Genomic DNA, 25,791 nt, shown 5'->3' with positions numbered 1-25,791 from the left:
CCTACATTTGGGAGCCCAACTATAAAATTCTCCCCAGCTTGCAGGCACAGATGGTTAAGGAAAGCACAGGCTTGCTGTATATGCCAAATTCTATGTGACACACTTTCCACCGCTTGGGAACATACCTATCGTGTCCTGACATACTGGTTTACAATCACTGAATTAGACAGAACTGCGGAACGTGCCAAGAATGGGCTTAAATTAAATCCAAGAAAAACAGATGCTATTATTTTATCCTGGAGCAATAGTATCCCCTCTCCAGTGCACCCCATGCACTGGATCCCTTACTTAGACTCTCTGGCACCTTATCGAACTGTTTCTCCCAAAAAACTCTATAAACAACCCTGGTATCATTCAGGATTGTGCCTTCTCAAACTCCAGTTGTGTTAGGCTGAACGCATCAAATGTGTAGAGACTGCCACCATCACTTCAATTATCATTTGAATTTGGCCAAAAGATCTTATTTTTCAACTTGCATCCCCAAACCTATTAATTCATCACAGGAGTTCTATTCAATTTTTTGTTTTCTTTCTGCAAGTCCCCAGTCGTCTATTTCTAACTCTCTCCCCTCAGCTGACAGTCTATCCGAATATATTCACTCTAAAACTCTAACATTAAAATCATCATCTTTTGGCTCTGCATTACCATTGCTTCCATCCCCATCTTTGGATAAGTCAATATCAGCTCCTCCAGGGCCTAGTTGATGGTCCTCTTTTCAACCTCGAACTCTTACTTCTCTGACTAAAGTTAACACATCTATGAGGAAGAATCCATGTTCCTTGGATCTTCTGCCTTCATCTTGGCTGTTGCTATATAATCTTGAATTGTTTCCTTTCATTCTGTCTCAAATTATCTTAGTCTAGCTTTAGGTTATGTTCCTTCGTCTTGGAAGTCGGCAGTTATTAGGACCCATTTTGAAAAAAATCCACCCTTGACCCTACTCTTATCAGTCAATTACCATCCGGTTTCCAATTTATGATATTTAAAATTATAAAGAAAATTGTTTTTTTTTCAGTTGACCTAATGTATAGAAAAGACCTTGGCCCTTCATCCACAACAGTCAAGCTTTCAGCCTGGCTGTAGTACTGAGACCATTTTAACTTCTTCCCTCAGTGAGGTCCATGCCAAGTTGAACCATGGTAATTCAACTTTGGCCATATCCTTATATCTTTCAGTCCAATTCAACCTTATTGATCATTCTTTACTTATTTCTTGTCTCTCATCACTGGGTTTCTCTGGTTTGGTTCTTCAATGGTTCAAATCTTTTCTGGAAGACAGAACCTGTCAGGTAGTTATTCCTTTTTTTCTTTTTTATGTTTATTTATGTTTATTGAATGTAAACAAAACTTACAAATATAACATCAATCGTACAGCATACATATTTCCATTAGTGAGCACCAAAAACATCAACTGATCGTCATCACACAACATAGTTCCCCCCCCCAACCCTCCCTCCCCCCCTAATTAACTAACAATGATGGGTCAGGCTGAGCTGACCACTCTATATATGGATCCCAAACAACCTAAACGCATTGCAGTAAGCTTAGACATCAAATGAATATAGTTCAGTTTCCGCAGGACCACCCGCAGGCCCGGCAGGGTCTGCTGCTTCCATGCCGCTGCCAGCACTAGTTTACTGGCCACAAACACCTGAATGGCCAGTTGGTGGGCATATTTTTTGCTTCTCTGGAGCCGCACATGAAGAAGACAATGTTCTATTTTCATAGGATAGGCAATCTTAGTTATGCTAGAGATCAACTTCAAAACCCTTGTCCAAAACTGTTGAGCTTGAGGGCAGGCCCACCATATATGAATCATGTCTCCTTCCATACCACATTGACGCCAACATAGAGCAGACCCCCCTTTAAACATTTTAGCTAATCTTTGAGGTGTGTAATACCAGCAGTATAGTATTTTATATCCATTTTCAACCAATGCACTGGACACTGACACCTTGATCAGAGAATTAAACACCCTTTCCCACTCCGAGTACTCACAGGAAACACCCAATACTTTTTCCCATTTTTGTAAATAATATAGAATAGGCTTGGTCTGTAAAATGAGTGCTTTATAAATCCTGGATATCCCCCTCTACCTCCTCCACTTACCATCGCCCGCTCTAGTTGTGTTTCTTCCAGACTTATCTCCCCCTTCGCTCGCCTCAGGATCAAATCCCTTAGCTGATGATATTGGAAAGCATTCAGGGCAGGTATCCCATATTCCTCTTGCATTGCCTCAAAGGTGTGGAGTTCCCCAGCTACCCACACCTGCCCCAAACTCCCAGAGGCCCCTTTTCTCCCAGTTCCCGAAACAAGGATCTAAAGATCCTGGAAGAAAACCTGGTGCGAATCGAATTGACATATGTAGAAAGTATATGCACCCCCGAAAAAAGCAAATTCAGACTTTACTCCAGGTCGCAAATGGCCATCCGATAAGCGGTGGCACTTCCATAATTATCTCTTTTAACTCTCGATCTGGTAGCCAAGGAATGGCTCTCAATGGGTGTGAGGCATACCAAGTCTGCTCCAGAGATTTCCAAATCTTTGCTCCTCCCTGGAGCCACTCCGCTATTATACGAAGGTGGGCCGCCTGGTAATAAAGAGAAAAAGAAGGGACTCCCATTCCCCCATGTGCTCGTGGCTGATGCATTACCGCTCGGCGCACCCGCGGTGATTTCTGCTTCCATATAAAAGAGAAAACTCTACGTTGTAGGCCTCTAAAGAATTTCTCAGGTAAGATGGGGAGTGCCATAACAGGTATAACATTTTAGGCAGCAGAATCATCTTTACCACACTGATCCGCCCCATCCAGGAGATTGTTAATCCCTCCCACCTATCCAGCTCCAATAAGAGTTCCTGTAATTTTGCAGGGAAATTTGCCGCATATAGATCCTCCAAGCGCTTCGTTATATTGACCCCCAAGTATTTAATACATCTGGGAGTCCACTGAAAGGGGAAGTTAGCTCATAACGTTTCTACCTGATTCGCTGGGATACTTATAGTTAATGCCTCTGATTTGTCCATATTAATCTTGAACCCAGCCACTAAACCATAATCCCGCAGGGCCTCTATTATAATTGGAAGTGATGTACTGGGATCTGTTAATGTGAAAAGAATATCATCCGCAAAGAGAAGGATCCGAGAGTCAGTTGATCCCATCCTCAAACCTCCAATATCCAGGTGTGATCAGGCTGCCAGTAGATCTACCACCAAGGCAAAGAGAAGAGGTGATAAGGCACAACCCTGCCTCGTCCCTCTTCTCAATGAAAACGCTGGGGATTGACTCCCATTAATTCGAACCGAGGCTGTGGGCACTCTATATAGCAAAGAGAGCCAGTGTAGAAAATCCCCTGGAATGCCCACCCTCTATAGGGTTGCAAACAAAAACAGCCAATGCATCTTATCAAACGCCTTTTCTGCGTCTAGAGAAAGTAGACATAGTGAAATCTTTTTTGTTCGGGCGTACTGGGATAAGATGAAGTGTCCTGCGAATATTATCAAATGTTTGACACTCCTGAATGAACCCCGCTTGATCCTTATGGACCAGTTGTGGAAGGTACTGCTGCAAGCAAGATGCCAATATTTTGATAAAGATTTTATAATCCACCCCCAGCAGAGATATTGGCCTATAAGAGCTCCACAGCTGCGGGTCCTTACCCAGTTTGGGCTGAACTACGATATTCGCCAGGTGCCAAGTCTCCAGGAGAGACCTCGCCTCCCCAAAGCATTGAATGCCCGCAGCAACAGGGGCGCCATGAGATTCCCAAAGGTTTTATAAAACTTATTTGTGAAACCATCTGGTCCCGGGGCCTTTGGGTGCTAAGTCTTTGATTGCCTGTATGACCTCTTCTAACTCAATTGGTCTGGATAGTCTCTTTTGGGCTCCCTCTGTGAGTATAGGCAGTGTAACCCTATCTAGGTATGCTATGATCTCAGCCTCCGTGGGACTGATGTCTGGAGTATAGAGTTTTTCATAGCAATGTCTAAAGAGTGCTTGCATGGCCAATGGGTCTGATATACTGTGACCTCTCTCATCCCTCAAGTGGGTAACATGTGCTTTATTTGCTTGCTGTTTTAATTTATGGGCCAAGAGCTTGCTAGCCTTATTGCCAAATTCAAAGTGGGTCTGGCGAACCCTCTGCAACTGTTCAGAAATGTCAGCTAGTTGTAGCTCCTGAATCTCTTTGTCTAAGTTTATGTGCTTGCTCTAGTGAGGCTTGTGATGGGCCCCCAGATCCACGTCTGCCTATTTGTTTCTCAATCTTTGTCAGACGCTTACACAGTGACTCCTTAGCCTGGGTTTGTTCCTTTCTTACATGAGCTTGTAGAGCTATAAGATGACCCCGCATTACAGCCTTAAAGCCCTTCCATAGCACCCCTGGGGAAACCTCTCCATTATCATTGAATATATTCTTTAATCAACCTCTCAAGTTGGAGAACGTTAGTCACCTCTGCCAGCAATGCATCATCCAAGCGCCACTGCGGGATAGCCCTCCGCCCCCCCCCCCCCCCCGGGCCGCAAAGAAAGGATGACCGGACTGTGGTCCGACCACGTTCGCTACTCAATCTGCTGGTCTCTGACACAGCCCATCACAGCGGTATCCCCCAACCAAAAATCAATAAAAGAGAAGGATTTGTCAACTGGAGAGAAAAATGTATATTCTCCATGTACAGGGTTAGCATGCCTCCAAAGATCTCTCAAGTGCCACCTAGCTAAGAAAGCACGGAGCAACTCTCGCCCTTCCCGAGCATATTGTACTAACGAGGTGGAATTATCTAACTTCGGATTGAGGGTGATGTTAAAATCTCCCCCCACTAGGACTCATCCCTCCCCTTGTGTCAATAACACTTGATCTACTTGATGGAAAAATTCCCTGTGGTCCGCATTAGGCCCATATACGTTAACTAGGGTGTACTTTTGTGTTCCCAAATGAAAAACTATTAAAATATATCAGCCTCCCTTGTCGCTAATGACCTTTTCAATTTGCCATGGGCGGGAGTCATTAAACGCCATCAAAACCCCCTTATTTTTTAGAGCCTGTGCTGTTAGAAGCAAAACATATATGAGGATATTGGCGGTGCCTGCATAGCGATTCATATTGCTGTTTTAAATGAGTCTCCTGAGTCAGAGCTATATCTATTTTTAAACGAACTAGCTCCCTAAACAGAAGCTGGTGCTTCACAAGCACATTTAAGCCTCTGACATTCAGGAGCGCTAATGTTACATCCTGCATCTTAACATCCCTAAGGATCCACCTAGGCCAACCACAATTTTCACCCAGTCGTCCCCCCTCCCCTCCCCCACTCATTCCCCAACCAGCATCCCACCATTCCCTATTCCCCACCCTCCCTCCCATCCTTCTCCCTCCAAATACACAAAGATCCTCCCTCATAGTAGAAGAAGTATCTAGTAGAGGAAGCAACTCACCCTCAAGCGCATCTTAGTATTACAACTATTCAACTTATCAACCGTTCTCCCTCTACCAACAACATGAACCAATTCAAACTTGGGCATAGTAATTCTTTTGAACAACTGTCCCCTAACTCCTGTCTGGCCAGAGCCTGGTTTTGTAGATACTGCCTTTGTTCACCTTACCCACAGTCATGTGAGTTCACCAGCCGATTGCTGGTGTTGCAGTCGCTTGTCGCCTTTACCCACGCGTTGCCATTTCGAGTGGGATGTCGGAGCCCTGTAGCTTTTGGCTCTCCCAGGGGTCTCTAGAGGTACCGTCTGATGCTCCTCAGGTAGATCTACTCTGGCTTCCACCAGCGTTCTCTCTTGATGCATACGTCCATCCTTATAAAATGCTAAAGCAAATGGGTGTTTCTAGCGATATCGGATATCAAGTTCCTGCAGCCTCCTTGTTACCGGCTTCAGCTCCGCTCGTCGTTTTAAGGTGGCGGTCACTAGGTCTTTGTAGATCTCCACTGGATATGAGTCCCACTTGAAGTTTTTGAGACGTCTAGCAGCTTGAAACACCCGTTCTTTTAATTTGAAATCTTGAAAGCAGGCAATAATATCCTTAGGCAAGTTGTTTCGAGCGGGGCCAAGAGTCCTGTGGGAACGCTCAAGCAAAACTGCTGTGGCCTCCAGGGGGTGCCCGCTTCTTTCAGAACAGCACTCACCACCTGTTGTACCACCTTTTCACAGTCAGTGCATTCCGGAGTTTCAGGTATACCTCTGAAACGCAAATTATGCCAGCGGCTCCTATTCTCCAAATCTTCCAGCTTGTCTACTAACGGTTGTTGGCCTAAGCGGATGTCCGAGACCGCCCGATCCCGTGAGCCAAGCTCCTCCGATTGCTCCTCGAAGCGGGTCTCCGTCTCTTCTAGCTGATTTCCCAGATATTTTATTTCGCCTCTCAAATCGGATCCCAACGCCGCCAACTCAGAACGGACCGCCTTTACATCAGAACGAATTTCCTGTAGCCATTCTTTGAGCTCCGATAGTGGCGCTGCGTCTGTTTGTTCCAGGTCCTCCCCCAAAGGACATAGACTCTGCTGGGACGTGCCTCCAGACCGCAGCCGGGTGCACGCGGGTGGATTCTCTAGGCCCACCTCGGGGTTCGGCGCCATCCCGCCTTTGAAGCCGAACTGGCTCATCTCCGCCTGATTCTCCAGCTCTTTGACCGTCCCTGGTAGCCAAAATCGAGCAAGGGGGGCTCTGCTGTTGAGAGATCGCTTGGTTTTTCAGCGCCGGTGAGCAGGAGCAGAATCTTTAGGCAGCTATATTGTTCGGTGACGTCACTTCCTCCTTCAGGTAGTTATTCCATCATCGAAATTGGGGCTTAAGCCACTTCAGTGTGGGTCCCTCAAGGGTCTATTTTACCTCCAGTTCTCTAATGTTTTTAGGAGTCCTTTAGCAACAATTATTCAGGAATCTAATATGTCTTTTCATTTTTATACAGATGATATACTACTTCATTTCACAAAGCCACTCGATCCTGACATTTCACCTTTGCAATCATGTCTCACAACAACTGCAAGCTGGCTGAATAAATATCACCTTGTCCTCAACTGTGAGAAGACCACTGTTTGTTGGCTTACTGGTGTTTTTCCTGTCCTGTCTTTGATCTTTCTATTCTTGGCACTACAATATCCCCAGTCAATTTCATTCAGTATCTGGGAATTATTCTCGTCGCACTTCTCTGTACCTTTTCTAATTCCACTATATCTTTTTTGAGATACGGTGATCAGAATTGCACACAGTATTCAAAGTGAGGTTGCACCGTGGAGTGATACAAAGGCATTATAACCTTCTCATTTTTCCTTTCCATTTCCTTCATAATTATACCTAATATTCTATTAGCTTTCTTAAATACTGCTGCACACTGATGCAGAGTGTTTCAAATTATCAGCGATGACACCTAGATCCTTTTCCTGGGCAGTGACTACTAATGTGGAATCTTTCCCACATGCATCACTTTGCAATTGCTCACATTAAACATCATCTGCCATTTCGATGCCCAGACTCCCAGTCTCGTAAGAACCTCTTGCAATATTTCACAATCCTCTTGCAATTTAACAACTTTGAATAACTTTCTGTCATCAGCAAATTTAATTACCTCATTAGTTACTCCCATCTCTAGATCACTCTACAAGTGACATCTAACTCGACTACATCAGCCGCATGGATACCTGAATGCGGAGTTCCATAGGGATCCCCCCTCTCACTGACCTTATTCAACTTAATGATGATACCCTTGGCCAAACTACTATCAAACCAAAACCTCAACCCATACATATACGCAGTCGACGTAACAATCTACATCCCATTTAAACAAGATTTAAAGGAAATTTCCAATGACATCAACCAAAGCTTACACATCATGCATTCATGGGCGGATGCATTTCAGCTGAAACTCAATGCAGAAAAAAACCCAATGCCTAATAGTCACCTCACAACATAACATGAACAAATTCACCGCCATTAACACACCAAAACTGAACCTTCCGATTTCAGAAACCCTAAAAATTCTTGGAGTTACCATTGATTGACACCTAACTCTTGAGAGTCACGCGAAAAACACAACCAAGAAGATGTTCCACTCAATGTGGAAATTAAAGAGAGTAAGACCTTTCTTCCCAAGAACCGTCTTCCGCAACCTGGTACAATCAATGGTACTCATACATCTAGACTACTGCAACGCACTCTACGCTGGCTGCAAAGAGCAGACAGCCAGAACACAGCAGCCAGACTCATATTCAGTAAAACAAAATATGGAAGTGTGAAACCCCTACGAGAAAAGCTGCGCTGGCTCCCACTTAAAGAACGCATCACGTTCAAAATATGTACCCTAGTTCACAAAATCATTCACGGAGATGCCCCAGCCTACATGTCAGACCTGATAGACTTACCACCCAGGAATGCTAAAAAATCATCCCGCACATTCCTCAATCTTCACTTCCCCAACTGTAAAGGTCTAAAATATAAACTAACGCATGCGTCAACCTTTTCCTACTTGAGCACACAATTCTGGAACGCGCTGCCACGCAGCTTAAAAACGATCTATGAACTAACTTCCGCAAACTACTGAAGACCCATCTCTTTAACAAGGCATACCACAAAGATCAACAAATGTGAACTCATACACATATATCCAGAACTGTACCACAATATTTGCTTGCTACACTACTATCATGTTTTATCATTATCATGCCACCCAAGATCCTTAAGTAATACTATATGTATATTTTCTTATATATTTCCACCATTCATGATGTATTGTAAGCCACATTGAGCCTGCAAAGAGGTGGGAAAATGTGGGATACAAATGCAATAAATAAATAAATGATGTTAAAAAGCAGCAGTCCCAACACAGATCCCTGGGGAACCCAACTATCTACCCTCCTCCATTGAGAATACTGACCATTTAACCCTACTCTCTGTTTTCTATCTTTTAACCACAATAGGACATTACTTCCTATCTCATGACTCTCTAATTTCCTCAGGAGTCTTTCATGAGGTACTTTGTCAAATGCCTTTTGAAAAGCCAGATACACAATATCAATCATCTCACCTTTATCCACATGTTTGTTCACCCCTTCAATGAAATGTAGTAGATCGGTGAGGCAAGATTTCCCTTCACTAGATCTATGTTGACCTTGTCTCATTAATCCATGCTTATGTATATGCTCTGTAATTTTGCTCTTCATAATAGCCTCTACCATTTTGCCCAGTACCGACATCAGGCTCACTGGTCTATAATTTCCTGGATCACCTCTGGAACCCTTTAAAAATATTGGCCACCCTCCAATCCTCTGGTACCATGTTTGATTTTAAAGATAAATTACTTATTACTAACGATAGTCCTGGAAGTTCATTTTTAAATTCTATCAGTACACTGGGATATATACCACCCAGTCTATTTAAATTTTTTATGTATAACCATTTAAATTTTTACAAGCGATAAAACAACTTGCTGGAAATACAGAAAAAGTAATATGTAGGAATTATTTCAATCAGGTAATTCTATTCTCTTCCTTAGACCACTAAATAGGGAGAGTGAAACAAGATAAGGAGATCAATTAAACAGTAAACAGAAAAAAACCCCGTGGTATTAACCTGATTATCCCCAGATATTACTCGTCTAATTCATTATTCCACATTGCTCATCTGGTTGGCTTCTTCAGGGCCAATACGGTGTATAGTCAAATCATTTAATTGAAAACATACTTATTGTCCAATATTAGTTAGAAATAATACATCTGATTGCATTCTCTTTTAAAAACCAGAAGAAATTATTTAACAATACATACACTTAAGTCTCTAATTCAAATCCCACTGATTAAAGTAATCCCAGTTTTCACAGGCTTCACTTCTTTTAAAGTAATAATTTGAGGAAATATACCATCCAGTCTAGGTGATTTGCTACTCTTCAATTTGTCAAATTGCCTCATTAAATCTTCCAGATTTACAGAAATTTGATTCAGTTGCTACGACTCGTCAGCATTGAAAACCATTTCTGGCATTGGTATCTCTCCCACATCTTCCTCGGTGAAGATTGAAGCAAAGAATTCATTTAATCTCTCCGCTATGGCCTGGTCTTTCCTGAGTGCCCCTTTGTTTCTGTTTGAAGTCCAACTGATTCTTTTGGCAGCTTCTTGGTTCTAATATATCTAAAAAAAAGTTTTTACTACCTGTTTTTGCCTCCAATGCAACCTTCTTTTAACCCCCCCCCCCCCCCCTTTTACAAAGCTGTGCAGTAATGCTAACACAATCCACTCTGAATGGGTTGTATCGGCATTACCACACCAGTAGCCACTAGCATGGCTTTGTAAAAGGGGAAGAAGTCTCTTTTTGCTTTCCAAATCAGCACATTATATTTGGCTTGCCATTCCTTATGCTGTTTCCTATCATTTTCAGTCGGACCCTTCTTCCATTTTCTGAAGGATTTTCTTTTAGCTCTTTAACATTTCCTGGTTACAAACATTTTCCCAAATTCCTGATCTATCTAAACCTAACATCTTATTACTATCAAATAAAATCTACTTTCATTATTTATTTATCAAACTTATAGCCTGCATTATTCAGAAATCTAAGCAGGTTACAGTAAATAAACATAATAATAAAACATACATACATACAAATAAACAAAACACACAATACATTCAAGCCATCATCATAAAATAAACTAAAAAAAAATCAAACAATATCAAATAACAAAGGTTCCTCAACAAAATGCCTTCTGAAACAGATATGTTTTCAACTATCTTCTGAATTGAAGTGATGATATTTGTCTAAGGTGTAATGGAAGATTGCTCCAGATAATTGGAGCAGGTATAGAAAAAATCCTGGAATGATCTTTTTCTAGAAGAACCTGAAAACTACATGAAAACCTCACACCTACTCCAATATATCCACTATTCTGACATTAAAGTTAAAGCCAAGTTTTTAGTGTCTTATGAAAAGACCTGTAATGACCTAGCAGGCATAATGTTTCACGGTGTGGGTGCTGCTGTTGAGAATGCTCTAGACTTCAATCAAAAGCACTACAAGATTTGCAATGATGGGACTTTCAGTAAGCTCCTGTGGCTAGAGCGCAGATTAAACCTAACCCATCAAGGGCTCTGTTTACTAAGATGTGCTAGACACCCCCACATCTTCCTATGGGTGTTTTTAGCGCATGCTAAAATCACTAGCGTGCCATTCCCTTAGCACAGCTTAGTAAACAGGGCCCCGAGTTTTCTACTCAGGTTTGCCAAACTTATTAGCTAGTTTGCTCATTCCCTATATACCTTCATGAACATTTTAGTCCTCGATATAAAACCAATTTGTAATTCTCGTTCAACAAAATGTATATAGATATTACTAGATATTCATGCTTAAGTATATTGGCCCCTTTGCTCTGGAATGGTCTTTGCCTGATCTTAAGACTGCAAACCTCATTTAAAAATTTGAAAACTGGCTTGTAGATAAACTACTTTTGGCAAGCTTTTCCTTCCTAAACTTGGCCTCTTGGTTCTGCCTTCTGGCACCTTAAGAACTGATTCTGGGACCATGTATTGTCTGGTCCCTTCTTTCCTATTGTGTATTTCTTCTATATGCAAGCGCTTTATTATAACTTAGGTCTCCTTATTTGTTGTTCCTCCCCCACCCCACCAAAAAACATTTGTACTGTACTCTACTATTTCCTTCTTTTAAAATAAGATGATACCTTTTTTATTGGACATAACTTAATACATTTCTTCATTAGCTTTCGAAGGTTGCCCTGAAATCAAGAAATGTATTAAGTTATGTCCAATAAAAAAGGTATCATCTTATTTTCTTTTCCATGTTTTATTTTGTTTGATTTCTATTGATAACCTTTAAGAGTGGAATAACACGGCTACCACACCTCTCTACTTTTTTTAAAAAGAAAATTAAATGTTTTTGTAAACCATGTAGAATCTGATGATTCATACTCAATAGACTAGCTCTGACAGCATACTGCAACTAATGTAGGGCTTTCTACTTCAGCTAACCAGGTCTCAATGATCAGTAAGTCTAGTAAACTATTCAAAGTGAGATCACTGTCTTCTTGGCTCAAGGAATGTGCATTAAAATGAACTTTTTAAAGAGGGGCATACAGCAACCTCCTTAAAAGCTGAAGGAAGAGACTGATTAAATTCTTTAGTTTTTGACCTGTTCCATATTAAAATCTTATGATATACCTCACTATATTTACCCCTCACCAAACACAGTGAGAACCTGATATACAAAGGATCTCATAGGATACTTCCTCATATTACAATCCTCCATCGAGAGCTGAAATAAGCATTAAGCACTTGTCTAAACATCTGTTTCTTAAGTGACTGAGCACCTTTTCTTCCTCATATAACTGAAATGAGAATACTTCCAGCTCCCATGCTCAGATTCAGATTATAAAATAATACCTAGAGAACCACTTTAGCTATTGCATGTCTTGTTGACAGTATGTATTATGCTTTGTTATATTTATAGTCCACTTTATCAAACTTGTGACAGGGAAAGACAAGGGTGGCAACAAAGGACTGTTTCTCTCATATCTTGTCAAAAGAACCCTGATAGGTCAATAAGGGAAGCATGGCTGGTATGTGTTCTATTTTTTCTATGTTTGTACATTTACAAATAATTCAATTAAAATACCATTATTTTATGAATTCTATTCTAAATCTGTTGTAAGCCACTTTGGACAATCCTTCAGGATGAATAGAGGTGGTGTATAAACAAAACAAAACAAGTATCAACAAAAGTGTTACTGAAGAAGACAAGGGCCGACTAAAGTGATGCCCAAGATGTATAAGTGCATACAAAGGGGCAAAGCAAGGGAGAGGAAAGGGAATATGACAATGATAGAGGTAAGGGGAAAGGAAAGTGATGATTTTAGAGGGGTGGAAGGGGACGAAAAAGAAGGTGATGATACAAAAATGTATTTATTTAGACTTAGCTCTCATCATTTTATTGATAGCTCATGGCAAGGTATATTCTGATAGCGTATATATTTCCCTGTCCTCAAAGAGCTGAAAATGTAAGCCCCCTCCTTTTACAAAGCCGCGCAGCAATGCCGACAGAGCCCATCCACTTTGAATGGGTTGTGTCAGCATTACTGCACCGGCAGCTGCTAGTGCGGCTTTGTAAAAGGCGTACTTTTTACAATGAAGCGCTAAGGGGCCCTTTTACAAAGTGGCGGTAAGCCCACCGCAAGCTTACCGCTTACTAAAATTGAAGTACTGTCGAGCTACCACAGCAGGTGTGTACCCAGCAGTAATAGGGCAGTACCGCATACTGTCTGGTTACTGCCGGGGTAGTGCAGGAGCCCTAACCACCACTTCAATAGGTGGTGGTAGGTGCTCCCGCCCGAAATGGGCACATGGCAAGTGCTTTGCTTGCCGCACACCCATTTCTTTAAAAAAAAAAAAAAAGGGTCTTTTACCCGATGCGGTAAAAGGGGGCCTCAGCGCGTATCAGAAACACGTGCCAATGCTCATGCAGGCCCCCTTTTATCGCAGCTTCGTAAAAGGACACCTAAATGACTTGTCTAAAATCACAAGAAGTATCAATGGGAAAAAAGGGGTTTGAATCTTAGTTTCTACGGTTATGACTCTGCTTTTCTAACCACTAGGATATTTTTCCACTCCCCTACCATGTTTACTGCATACCACTGACTGTTTTATATGAAATAAATTTTAAAACAGGATAAAAACTAAAGAGAAGTGAATATTTACCACTCATCGGTGAAGTCCAACTTTATTGTACTTGCAGTGGTTCCTTCTGTACTGTAGTGCAAACTTAATACCGGCTCACTTGTCCCACTACGTGGGCTTAGGCTCTCACTGCTGTTACCTAAAATGAGTGGGAAGAAACTATAAGTTTCATTAATATCTCATGAAGACTGCATGTAAGAGGTTTCATTCTACAGACATACAAAATCAGTATTTCATTAATCATCTAGCACAAAAATTTTACAGAGTTGTCTTACAGGAAGGAGACTGAATCCACTAGGTACCATGGAATGAAAAAAAAAAAAGAAGGTTTTAAGTATTACAGAGCTACTCTCAGATAATACACTTACGTACCTAGTACACCCCAGGGAATTATGTGATTCTGCACCAGCAGAATTTTGTGCAAATTTATGGGGATAACAGAAGCGCATAATTCTCCAAGTACTAGCATTAACAACTTGATTTCAGCCAAACACCACATCACTTGCATCCCATCAATTGCTTCTGGTGACTTCTGTCTTTCTACAGACTTCTTCCAGTTGGGCCATAACCAAGACCTGATTGCTGACAGCAGAAATGCTGCAGACAGAGCCAGTACTGCTTAACTCTCAGGCTCCTCCTCCCATAGGGAAGCCAGGAGAAGACAGGGCTGCAATCTGGCTATAAAACAGAGCATACTGATTTTTTTTTTTTTTTGAATTATATTTTTATTAAAGGTTTTGTCATATAGAGCATACTGATTCTTAACAGTGAACTGTAGCAATTTTCCTTCCAGTGGCCAAGCTTTGGGAACAGCCCCAATTGAAAACAAAGAAACACAAGACAGGAGAGGAACAGTGATGGATAGGGATTTTTTTTTTTTTTTTTAAGTGCAACTGTTGACTAGGAAGAAAGGTGTAATTGCTATTGGGATGGCAAGAAAATTGGTATGGGGTTTGCGCCAAAAGGCATATGAGAAGAGAATTGAAGGAGGAGGAACAGAGAAACTACGATATAGACATTTAAGTACTTGAAAAGTATTAATATACAAACAAATATTGAGAAGCAGTAAAACTAGAGGGCATGAATTGAAGTTGCAGGGAGGTACACGTGGAGGGGGCATAATCGAACGGGGCGCCCATGTTTTCCTGAGGGCGTCCTCGCAGGATGTCCTCGCGAAGGGGCGGGGAAACCCATATTATCGAAACAAGATGGGCGTCCATCTTTCGTTTCGATAATACAGTCAGGGACGCCCAAATCTCCACATTTAGGTCGACAGAGATGGTCGTCCCTAGAGATGGTCATCCCCGATTTTCGGCAATAATGGAAACCGAGGACGCCCATCTCAGAAACGACCAAATCTAAGCCCTTTGGTCATGGGAGGAGACAGCATTCGTAGTGCACTGGTCCCTCTGACATGCCAGGACACCAACCGGGCACCCTAGGGGGCACTGCAGTGGACTTCAGAAAAAGCTCCCGGGTGCATAGCTCCCTTACCTTGTGTGCTGAGCCCCCCAAAACCCACTCTCCACAACTGTACACCACTACCATAGCCCTTAGGGATGAAGGGGGGCACCTACACATGGGTACAGTGGGTTCTGGAGGGCTCACATTTACCACCACAAGTTTAACAGGTAGGGGGGGGTATGGGCCTGGGTCCGCCTGACTGAAGTGCACTGCAGTACCCACTAAAACTGCTCCAGGGACCGGCATACTGCTGTCATGGAGCTGGGTATGATATTTGAGGCTGGCATAGAGACTGGAAAAAATATTTTAAATTTTGTTTTTTAGGGTGGGAGGGGGTTAGTGACCACTGGGGGAGTAGGGGGAGGTCACCTGGTCATTTAGGGCACATTTTTGTGGCTTGGTCGTAAACAAAAAAGGACCAAGTAAAGTCGGCCAAGTGTTCGTCAGGGACGCCCTTCTTTTTTCCATTATCCCGAGGACGCCCATGTGTTAAGCATGCCCCAGTCCCGCCTTCGCTACGCTTCCAACACGCCCCCGGGAACTTTGGTTGTCCCCACGACGGAAAGCAGTTGAGGGCGCCCAAAATCAGCTTTCAATTATGCCGATTTGGGCGACCCTGGGAGAAGGACGCCCATCTCCCGATTTGTGTCGAAAGATGGGAGCCCTTCTCTTTCGAAAATGAGCCCATTAGGCATTAAAATCAGGAAATACTTTTTCACAGTGAGGGTAGTAGATGCTTAGAACACCCTCCAAGTGGTGGATGGTGGGGACATAAAGAGTGACAGAATTAAAAAATGTGTGGCATCACCACAGACGATCCTTATATAGAAAGAGAATGGAATCAAAACAAATGACCTTCACACTTTCAACAAAGCATAGAGAGGTGTACCTTACACAGAGTAGCAAGTATAACTAACGCTAACCACCTTATTGGGCAGACTAGATGGACTATATAGGTCTTTACCTGCTGTCATTTACTATATGTCAAATACAACAACAAAGCAAAATAAGGTTTCCTATCAAAATAATCACAATGAAGAGAAAAGGCAAAAACTGACAGTTTGTATAGCAGTATCTTCAAATATCCTAAACAAGGAAAAACTTCATTCAAAAATATATCAAAAAAGGAGGAAATGACATCATAATAATGGTCAACACAGTCAATGTGGTCTTCGGATCTCTTAGAGATCAAGTCCGAGACCGTATTGAAAAGTTCAAATCATTTGCCATACCTCCACTTCCTAACCAAAAAATACTTAGGGCAATCAATCATTTATAAGTATTGTTTGGTTAGGAGGTGGAGGTATGGCAAATGATTTGAACTTTTCATTAGGGTCTCAGACTTGAAATAGCTGTGCGTTGTAAGAGGTCCTAAGACCGCACTGACCCTATTGGCCATTATTATGATACCATTTCCTCCTTTTTATATATTTTTGAATGAAGATTTTCCTTGTCATTTACTATGTGTGGCATTTTAGAAAGGATGCACAAACCTGATGTGAGATGTCCAAGTTGGGACTTCTACAATTAGGCAAGTATTTCAGAAGAAGGTCTGCTGACATAGATCCCTTTCTAAAATACATGCCTGCATGGATGTCCCTGCAATGGTAACATCCAACGGGAGCACCCATTTAGGAAAAGCAGATGGTGATAATGCAGATGACGATCACCAACCACATAGACATATCAGGTTTGGATCTACCATATCTATATTGGAATTCTATATCAGAAACATGACAGTGCTGAACACTGCACACCTGTGGCATCACTTCCCGTCTCCTCCTCTCCCTCGTTCCCTATGAAGCACTTCCCTCTGCCACAAAATCCCCTCCCATGTAGCACATCTTGACCCTCCCCCACCCCCAGGACCCTTCAGTCACCTCTGGGACTCATCTGGAGTCCTCAATGGTGACACAGTAGACCAAGGCATGAGCAATCCCATCCTCTCCTGCTCAAGTGCCTCTGGGGATCAAAATGGCAATGTTGACATCTAGCAGTAATCTTAAAGTACTACTACTAGGGGTCTACATTCCAAATAAGGGCATAATGAAGGCATTGCTCTGCTATCAGCAATCTTGATAGCTAGTGCTTCCCACTGTACTTTTTAGCATGCTGGGCATTCACTGGGAGCAGATCTAACTCCCATCATTGATCTCATGGATCACAGACATGTGCTCTCCCATTCTAAAATAGAAAATGCATGTCTATGTTTTTGTCCCATCCTTATCCTGCCATTGTCCCATCCAAACCACAACCCCTTGCTATACAGACACACTTTGGTTTTAGATGTTCATATGCCAGCTTTGTAAAAATCAGGATTTTATTGACATCTAAAACATGAAGCGCACTGCTAAAATAAGCACCCGTGTTACTATATTGTATTACAAATGTGTAACTACTTTTGCACAATTTTCAATTTTTTTATACATAATTCTCTGGGATATAACCTATAAGCAACAATAATTCAAACAATACTACACATACTAGATAGAACTGGTTCACACTGGCTATAATACAAGTATCACACAGACCAACCAACCTGATATCATTCTTTGTGTTACATTCTGAGACACTGATGACCCTGACAGCATTTATAAGAATAGGACCACCCCTATCCATAGAGTATCAGGGATTAAAGAAATGAATAGGTAAGTCTAAGTGGTTTGAAAATATGCCTCTATATTGTATAAGAAATGTATAATAATAAAAAAAAAAAGACTGAGGAACCCAAAAGCAAAAAACACAACCAGGAACTAAAAATAAACAATCTGATATCTATTTCAAAAAAATTATATTTTAATTATGACACGTCACAGTTCAATGTTTCAGATCAACATTTTTGTTAGTTTACAGATTTCAAGTGGCAACATCAGTTTGGAGTAACTTAAAAGGAAGCCATTCTACAGTCATTTTCACAGGAACAGATATCAAGGAATGATCAAAGCAACAAGTACAGGAGTTTGTCAAAATTATGATAATGAATGTGACTGTCGTGCAAGTCTTTATCTACTGTCACTTACTTTGGGCCCTTTCACCAAACTGCAGGTAGTTTTTGCACTTACTGCAGGCTTAACATAAATATTAGTTGTAAGTGCAATGTCAAAATTATGATAATGAATGTGACTGTCGTGCAAGTCTTTATCTACTGTCACTTACTTTGGGCCCTTTCACCAAACTGCAGGTAGTTTTTGCACTTACTGCAGGCTTAACATAAATATTAGTTGTAAGTGCAAAGGCTAAGCAGCAAATGCAGGGGGCATGCCCTGCATTTACTGCACAGGGTTGGTGGTTACTGCAGAGGCACTGCATTGCCAGATAGTCCAGGAGCACCCATGCTAAAAAGCACAACATGTAATGCAATAAATAAATAATGCAGCAAGAATCTGCAGCAACGCACTCCACCCCAACACATTTCTACCCTCCCAAATCGGACACTCCTTTCACAAGTCTCCCAATTGCCCAGTTCAAACCCCACCCCCATAAAAGCATCAACCCCTGTCTTAAAATCCTGTCCCTCATGATCTACCTCCTCCCACCCACTGGAACCCTTCCCCAGGACCTACCCATACTGTAGCTGCTAGTGGCAGCAGACCTTCTCTGCTGCCACCTAGGTCAGTGCCTCCTCCAAAATACTGCCAGTCCCTAGTGGTAGCCTTTCAGTACTGCTACTAGGGATCATCCATTCATATAAGGAAGGATGATCCCTAGCAGCAGTACCGTGAAACGACCATGGGTCAGGTGTGATTTTGGAGAAGGTGCCAACCCAGGCAGCAGCAGAAAAGGACTGCTGCTGCCACTGGCTACAGTATGGTATAGCCAGACACCTAGACAGGTCCTGGGGAGGGGGGGGGGGGGTCAGGAAGTAGGGTTTCCGAGGCAGATGTGGGGTTTAGATTGTGGGTGGGGGGTTGGGGAACTTTTGCAGGGAGAGTAGGGACTTGTGAAGGGGATCTGACTCGAGGAAGGGAGGAGATGGAGAGGCCAAGAAGTGCACCACACTAGTGTGTTACTTCTTCACAGCCGTGTTACCGCCTCCTGTTGAGTTAGAGGTAACTTCAGCTGTGCTATTGGCAATCATGACAGCTAACACACAGTACAGATGTCACATCCGACCATACCTCCACCTGTCCATATCACACCCCGATCCAGCCCACTTCTGAATTAGGCAACTAGAGGGACATCCTTACCGCAGCAGCTGCGTTTTTTTAAAAATCAATTTCAATAATTACAATGAAGAACCAAAAAATGGAATTCAGTCAGCAACATAGTAATCATAACACAAATAAACAAATAAGGAAAATATAAACTTACCCCTATGTCTTACCTCACCCCTACAGTAGAACAATCACATTGCTACGTTTACATTCTTTCTACATGACAAAAGGCTTTCTGTTTGGATCAAAACATTAAAATTGTTTACCCTCAAAAGTTATTAAGCAAGAACAAAGAAATCTTAGCACAAAATTACTTTGCAAGGCCTGCACCCTGGTCCTCAGGGCCAGGAAGGCCTTGCGCCATATCTGTATTACTCTAGCAAGATCAGGAAAAACCCTCACTTTAAATCCAAAAAAACTGAGCATCTAAGGGGGTCTTTTACTAAAGCTTAGCTCAAGTTATCTGCAGTAGGGCCCATAGGAATAAAATGGGCCCTGCTGCAGATAACTTGAGTTAAGCTTTAGTACAATAACCCCTAAATGTCTGAAAGAAAGCTTCAAAACTGTATTGCGGTCTGGATCCAAAGCAAAGATGACCACCATCATAGACCTTTCAGTAACAACTTGCAATGAGGATGCCAAGAATGAAAACAAATTCATAACCTCCTCTCGGGCCTTGAGGACTCTGGTTACCAGATCGGATAAGGACCAAAAAATATTGGGCCCTAGTTATGGGAGGCAATAGGTTCATTGGCATATTCAGAACCTCAACTAAATATATTTTTACCATATCAATATGAGAAAAAAAAAGAGGAGACTTAGGAAAGTTTAGTATTCTAATTTGATGTTCCAGATACTCCAACCTACGATGGGTGTAGTTCCTGTCCTTTAGTCCAGCCCCTTCTAATCCTTCCATAGTCTGTATTCTAGCTTTTAAAGAATCAATTTCTAAGGTCTATTGTGCAGTGACCTTGAGTTAGGACAGCATCCAAAACTTTACCGGTAGAATTTTGCCTTGTTAATACCATCAAGGAGGATTGCATGGAGCTAATCACATCCCACAGTGACTGAAGCATTATCATGGCTGGTCTTTCACATACCTGCTCCTGAAAATTGGATGCAGCCTGCCTCCGAACCCTGAACAGATTTGCCAGCAGCCTCTTCCCCAAAATACTCGAGGCTGACTGCAGCAATAGACCTTCACTAGCGTAAGGAACTTTACTCATAGCCTGCATTCTCCTCTGCTTGTTGAGCTCCACTTTGACTGGGGCAGCACGTTCGAGCCCTGCTCCAGTGTGAATCTGCTTCCAGGTTGTGGTGGTACCGTGCTTTGCAAAGGACTCAGGGAAACCCCACTACCACTGCAGCCCAAAGCTTCCACCAAAGGTAAAGGTGAAGAAATCACCAGCGGTGGACCCACAGACATCCAAAATTGCTCCAGGGTTGCCTGCATCATCATTGGGGAGGAGGCAGGCCCTCAGGTCTTTGGCCGTCAATTGCCCATAATGGCCATCAGCATGGACCTGAAGAGGAACAGCTCCAATGGAGACACAGAGCTACTGCAGGTGCAACCTCCACCTATATTGCCATCCTGGATCCTGCAGCTGTCTTTTTAACATAGGAGACAGCAGTAGATTTATAAGCTACTGTGTACCGTGTGGTAAACCCTATATTAATTGCTTAATGCAGCTTAGTAAAAGGGACCTTATCCTATGTTACAGAAACTCTTGAACTCATAGGATAGCACCAGTGGTGTGCTGGTAAATTTTTAACAACAGGCTCTCTCCCTGGTCCACCTCTGTGCCCCCGCCAAAAAAAAACATTTGCAGAGCTGGCTATACCCGGGGAGAGAGCGTGCTTTCAAACAATCCTTGCATCCAAATTTACCTTCTTTTAATGTAAAAAAAAATCCTTTATCCTCCATCTTTTAAGACACTGCCTACCTGCTGGATAGTGATGGCACAAGGAAAGCAAGTAAAGACTACTCAAAATAACCTGTTTCTTAGCTGGGCCCTAGTATTACCATATTAAAAATGTGACCATACCATGCCGCTGTGGCTATTTCCACTAATAAGTTAAATGATTAACTGGATTTCTTGAAAGGATTATATAAACTTAGGATGCAGGACTAGGGACACACACATACACGTATTTAGTCAATATCATAATTCTTCATGTACAGCCACAAAACAACCTTTTAGGGTGGATAGTGTTCACAATGAGCTCCTTTTATTATTGACCAGCTAGAGACAAGAGTTTTCAGTTTTGACACAGTATAATTTATCACAAGAACAAAATATAAGAAAACCAATGGGCTGCATTAGGGGCTTATGGCCCATTTATGTTTAAACAAAAGAAATCTGCAAGAAACAAAATATTTTTATTTTGACTAATAAAACCACTTGCCATGAAACATGTTCAAAACAGAATAATCCATTTGTGTATCTAAAAGGTAAACTTCTACAAAACAGATTAAGATCTGATTCCATGTGCCCCAATGAAAGGGGAGTTTAATTCTACTTCCATTTAATTTCAATATATTTAATCATCATCTTTATAACACAAGGCTTCCCAAGGTAGAATACAACAACAGTTAAGATGAACCCATCAGGAAACAGGATATCCTCACTGAAATTTGGCCATCTGTATTTTATACAGACAGTGTATTTATTTTTTTTTTTTTTAGTGTAGAAAAATGAGCACAAAATACAGAGTTTAAGATTGCTGTTTCTACCAGCTATAATAATTTTTAAAGATGTTTTAGTGATATTCAATTGTTATTTCATGATATTTATATTATATGGGAAGCTTTCAAATAAATAAAAATCTGTCCAAAAATTAAAAAAAAAAAACGAAACAAAAACTTTTGTCCTCCACCTTTTAAGGCACTGCTTACTCCAATTGAAACAGCTTTAGACTTGTTACAGATGGACCAAGAATAAAATAAAAAACAAACCGAGAATGTGGATGCAGCAGCTCATAGGTTTGATTGCTTTGTTTGGTTTGAGTGTTTACTAGAGGACAGCTGTGCGGGGGAGTGAAAAACAAAGATTAAACAAACTGGTTTTCTTGCTTAACCGTGGAGTAGATAGGCTGCATGCCAGCTCATCACGTCAACCCTCCTTGGTCCGACAGTATCCTTTGCCTGCCGCATCCTGTCTATGCCTGCAAGTAAGTAATGATCCGGTCCGAACTGTGACGGGGGGGGGGGGGGGGGGGGGGGGGGGGGGAAGAGGGAGGCAGGGAGAGGGAGCGAGGGAAGAAACAAAGTTCAATGCATGGGGCAGTGGGAAGGGCAGCAGCAGGGGAGAGAGAATCAGGAACTCGGATGATGCACACGAACCTCTTGCCTGCAGTGCAGCACAAGGAGGCAGGGTTGCCACACACCACGCATGCACCAATATCAGGTGACAGTTGGTGTGTTTGGGCATGCGTGCCTCCAGCCTCCTGCTGCAATTTGTGAAAAAAAACCCATTCAAGTCTCAGCTGAGAGCAGAACAACCAGCTCGCTAAATTGTTCAAAAATTAACAACCGGCTCTGCAGAGCCGGTGCGAGCTGGCTCCAGCACACCACTGGATAGCACTGAACTTCAGTAGCTGGAACTGAGTACAGTGCTGGGTGGACTTTTACAGTCTGGGTCCCACAAATGGCAAGACAGATTTGGATAGGCTGGAGTGAGCTTTGATGGCAACTCTAGTGGGTGGAACATAAAGACAGAGCCGAGCAGACTTTTATGGCTTATGTCCCAGAAACGCCAAAGAAAGACTCGTGATAAAGTATATAATATCACCACTCGTTGATTTAATCATGAATTGATATGAGTGACTGATGGGTAGAATGGATGGACTGTTCAGGTCTTTATCTACTGTCATTCCAATATATAAATATATCTGATCTGGCATTTTCTACTACTAATAGCCATAAAATTGTACGAGTTACTTTCTTATCAACCCATCAACCTCCCCCCACACTGGGGACCTTTGTTCTCCAGACTATCATTTGAATACCTTTTATGACGACAAATATACTCTGGTAAGGTCATCTTTGCTCAATCTGACTTGACCTAAGGAAGGGAGAGATAGCTTCTGAAAGGTAGTCAAGAAATGTATTAAGTTAAACCAATAAAATGGCATCCCTTTTTTGTTTTAACTTTTATTTCTGAAAAAGGACAGGGGCATACAGAAAGTAGAGTTAATGGTCAGTAATCTCAATGGAGAAGGGTAGATAGTGGGGTTTCCCAGGGGTCTGTGCTGGGACCGTTGTTTTTTAACATATTTATAAATGATCTAGAAATGGGATACTAGTGAGGTAATTAATTTGCTGACGATACATAGTTATTCAAAGGCTGTTAAATTGTAAGAGGACTGTGAGGACCTTACGAGATTGGGAGACTGGGCATCCAAATGGAAGATGACGTTTAATGTGAGCAAGTGCGAAGTGTTGCATGTGGGAAAAGAGTAACCCGAACTATAGCTACATATGCAACGTTCCACGTTAGAGTCACCGACCAGGAAAGGGATCTAGATGTCATCGTTGATGATATGTTGAAAACCTCTGCTCAGAGTGCAGTGGCGGCTAAGAAAGCAAATAGAATGTTAGTATTATTAGGAAAGGAATGGAAAACAAAATGAGGACATTACAATGCCTTTGAATTTCTCCATGGTGCGACCTCACCTCGAATATCGCGTGCAATTCTGGTTACCGCATCTCAAAAAAGATATAGTGGAATTAGAAAAGGTACAGAGAAGGGCGATGAAAACGATAAAGTGAATGGGACAACTTCTCTATAAGGAAAGGCTAAAGTGGTTAGGGCTCTTCAGCTTGGAGAAGAGACAGCTGAGGGGAGATATGATAGAGGTCTATAAAATAATGAGTGGAATAGAACAAGTAGAAGTGAATCACCTGTTTACTCTTACAAAATTACTAGTACTCGGGGGCAAGCAATGAAGCTACAAAGTAGTAATATTTAAAACGAAATCGGAGAAAATATTTCTTCACTCAATGTGTAATTAATCTCTGAATTCGTTGCCTAGAGAATGTTAGTAAAAGCAGTTAGCTTAGCAGGGTTTAGAAAAGGTTGGACAGCTTCCTAAAAGAAAAGTCCATAAGCCATTATTAAAATGACTTGGGGAAAATCTAGGATAAGCAGCATAACATGAGCACATGATCTGGTGCAAAAGGTAATGATGCTGGGGCCACTAAATAACAGTGAGCATAACATGATCCGATTTGATATAATCTCTGGAGTAAGTACATACTGAAAAGCCAATACATCAGCATTATCTTCAAAAAAGAGACTATGGTAAAATGAGGAGAATAATTAAAAAACAAATCCATGAAAACCAAACAAACAAAAAAATCTTAAAAGCAGTTGCAAAGGTCAAACATTTAAATCAGGTGTGGATGTTACTGAAAAATACCATCCCGGAAGCTCAAATCAGATATATTCCATGTATTAAAAAGGAGGAAGGCCCAAGGGCTCGCCCAGCGCAAGAAAACAATTTTGTTTATTTGGGAGCCTATTTGCAATCACTCCCCCACAGGGCTGGGGTTTAATCCTTATTAATCTGTAGACCCCAGTAGGCTCCCATTATTATATGATCCACATGGCCTGCATTTTTGTTGGGGGGAAAGGATGGAACCGAGGGGGACAGGAGGATTACTGGTGTTGTACTGTAGGCTCGAAAGGCTATAAGAGTACAGGCCTTCGGAAGCCGCTATGTGGTTGTGGTGATATTTGGGTGGGGGTGGGGTAGTGAGGAGGGGTGGAGGGGGAAGTAGGAATTTTATATTGACTTTGTTATGTAATACTACAAAAATGATGATTACTGTGTTGCTATGTTTAATGGTTTATTACTTTCAATAAATGCTGTTTAAACATAAGAATGGAGGAAGACTTCAATATGTGTATTTTTGATACAACCTGGAATGTGTAAATTTAGTTGAATTTGTACAAGGTCTCAGTGTACAGGAAAGACTCACATAAGGGCACGTTAAGACCAGTTTCTAGTTCAGCTTAATAAAAGGATCACTAAGTTAGTAGCTTGTGACAATGCTGCACTAGTTTAAGCAATTAAGCAATTTTGCTGTGATAATAATTTCAATATATTTGTATCAGATGGTGCATTACTGAAGTTTGGAAGACATCAAAATATAGCAACAATTTTGTATCAATCCATTCATCATCTGACAGTATAACACCATTAGGGATGAGGCATTGTTGATGCCTAGGAAGAGATTCCATTATGAGAGATACAGAAATGCTTACATGCACCATCTACGCAATTTTTGCAGATCTAGTGTGTGAAAGGTGAGGTTTCATGAAATTGCTAAGGCAGCAGAATGTGAAGCTATTTCATTCAAACTTTTGAATGAGATAAGATAGCTATCTAGGCATTTTGCTCTAAGTGTTCTAATCAACAACTATGACATTGATAGAATATTACAGAAAACAAGCTGATGAAGACAATGACCCACCCTAACAATACGTCCTTTATAAAGGGTGGAT

The 25,791-nt window shown here is 41.8% G+C and overlaps 1 protein-coding gene across 6 annotated transcripts in view; it reads right to left on the bottom strand.

The window, feature by feature from the left end:
- Window positions 1-25,791, bottom strand: part of DCAF6 (DDB1 and CUL4 associated factor 6) — a 540,954-nt gene that overhangs the window by 206,249 nt on the left and 308,914 nt on the right. For all 6 annotated transcript variants that reach the window (XM_030203854.1, XM_030203855.1, XM_030203856.1 and 3 more), the window contains one exon: window positions 13,686-13,803. In XM_030203854.1, the coding sequence (XP_030059714.1) occupies window positions 13,686-13,803 (118 nt within the window). The remainder of the gene's footprint in view (window positions 1-13,685; window positions 13,804-25,791) is intronic.

The sequence above is a fragment of the Microcaecilia unicolor genome, chromosome 5 (assembly GCF_901765095.1).
Source record: "Microcaecilia unicolor chromosome 5, aMicUni1.1, whole genome shotgun sequence".
Classification (NCBI taxonomy): domain Eukaryota; kingdom Metazoa; phylum Chordata; class Amphibia; order Gymnophiona; family Siphonopidae; genus Microcaecilia; species Microcaecilia unicolor.
This window is presented reverse-complemented; position numbering and strand designations above follow the sequence as displayed.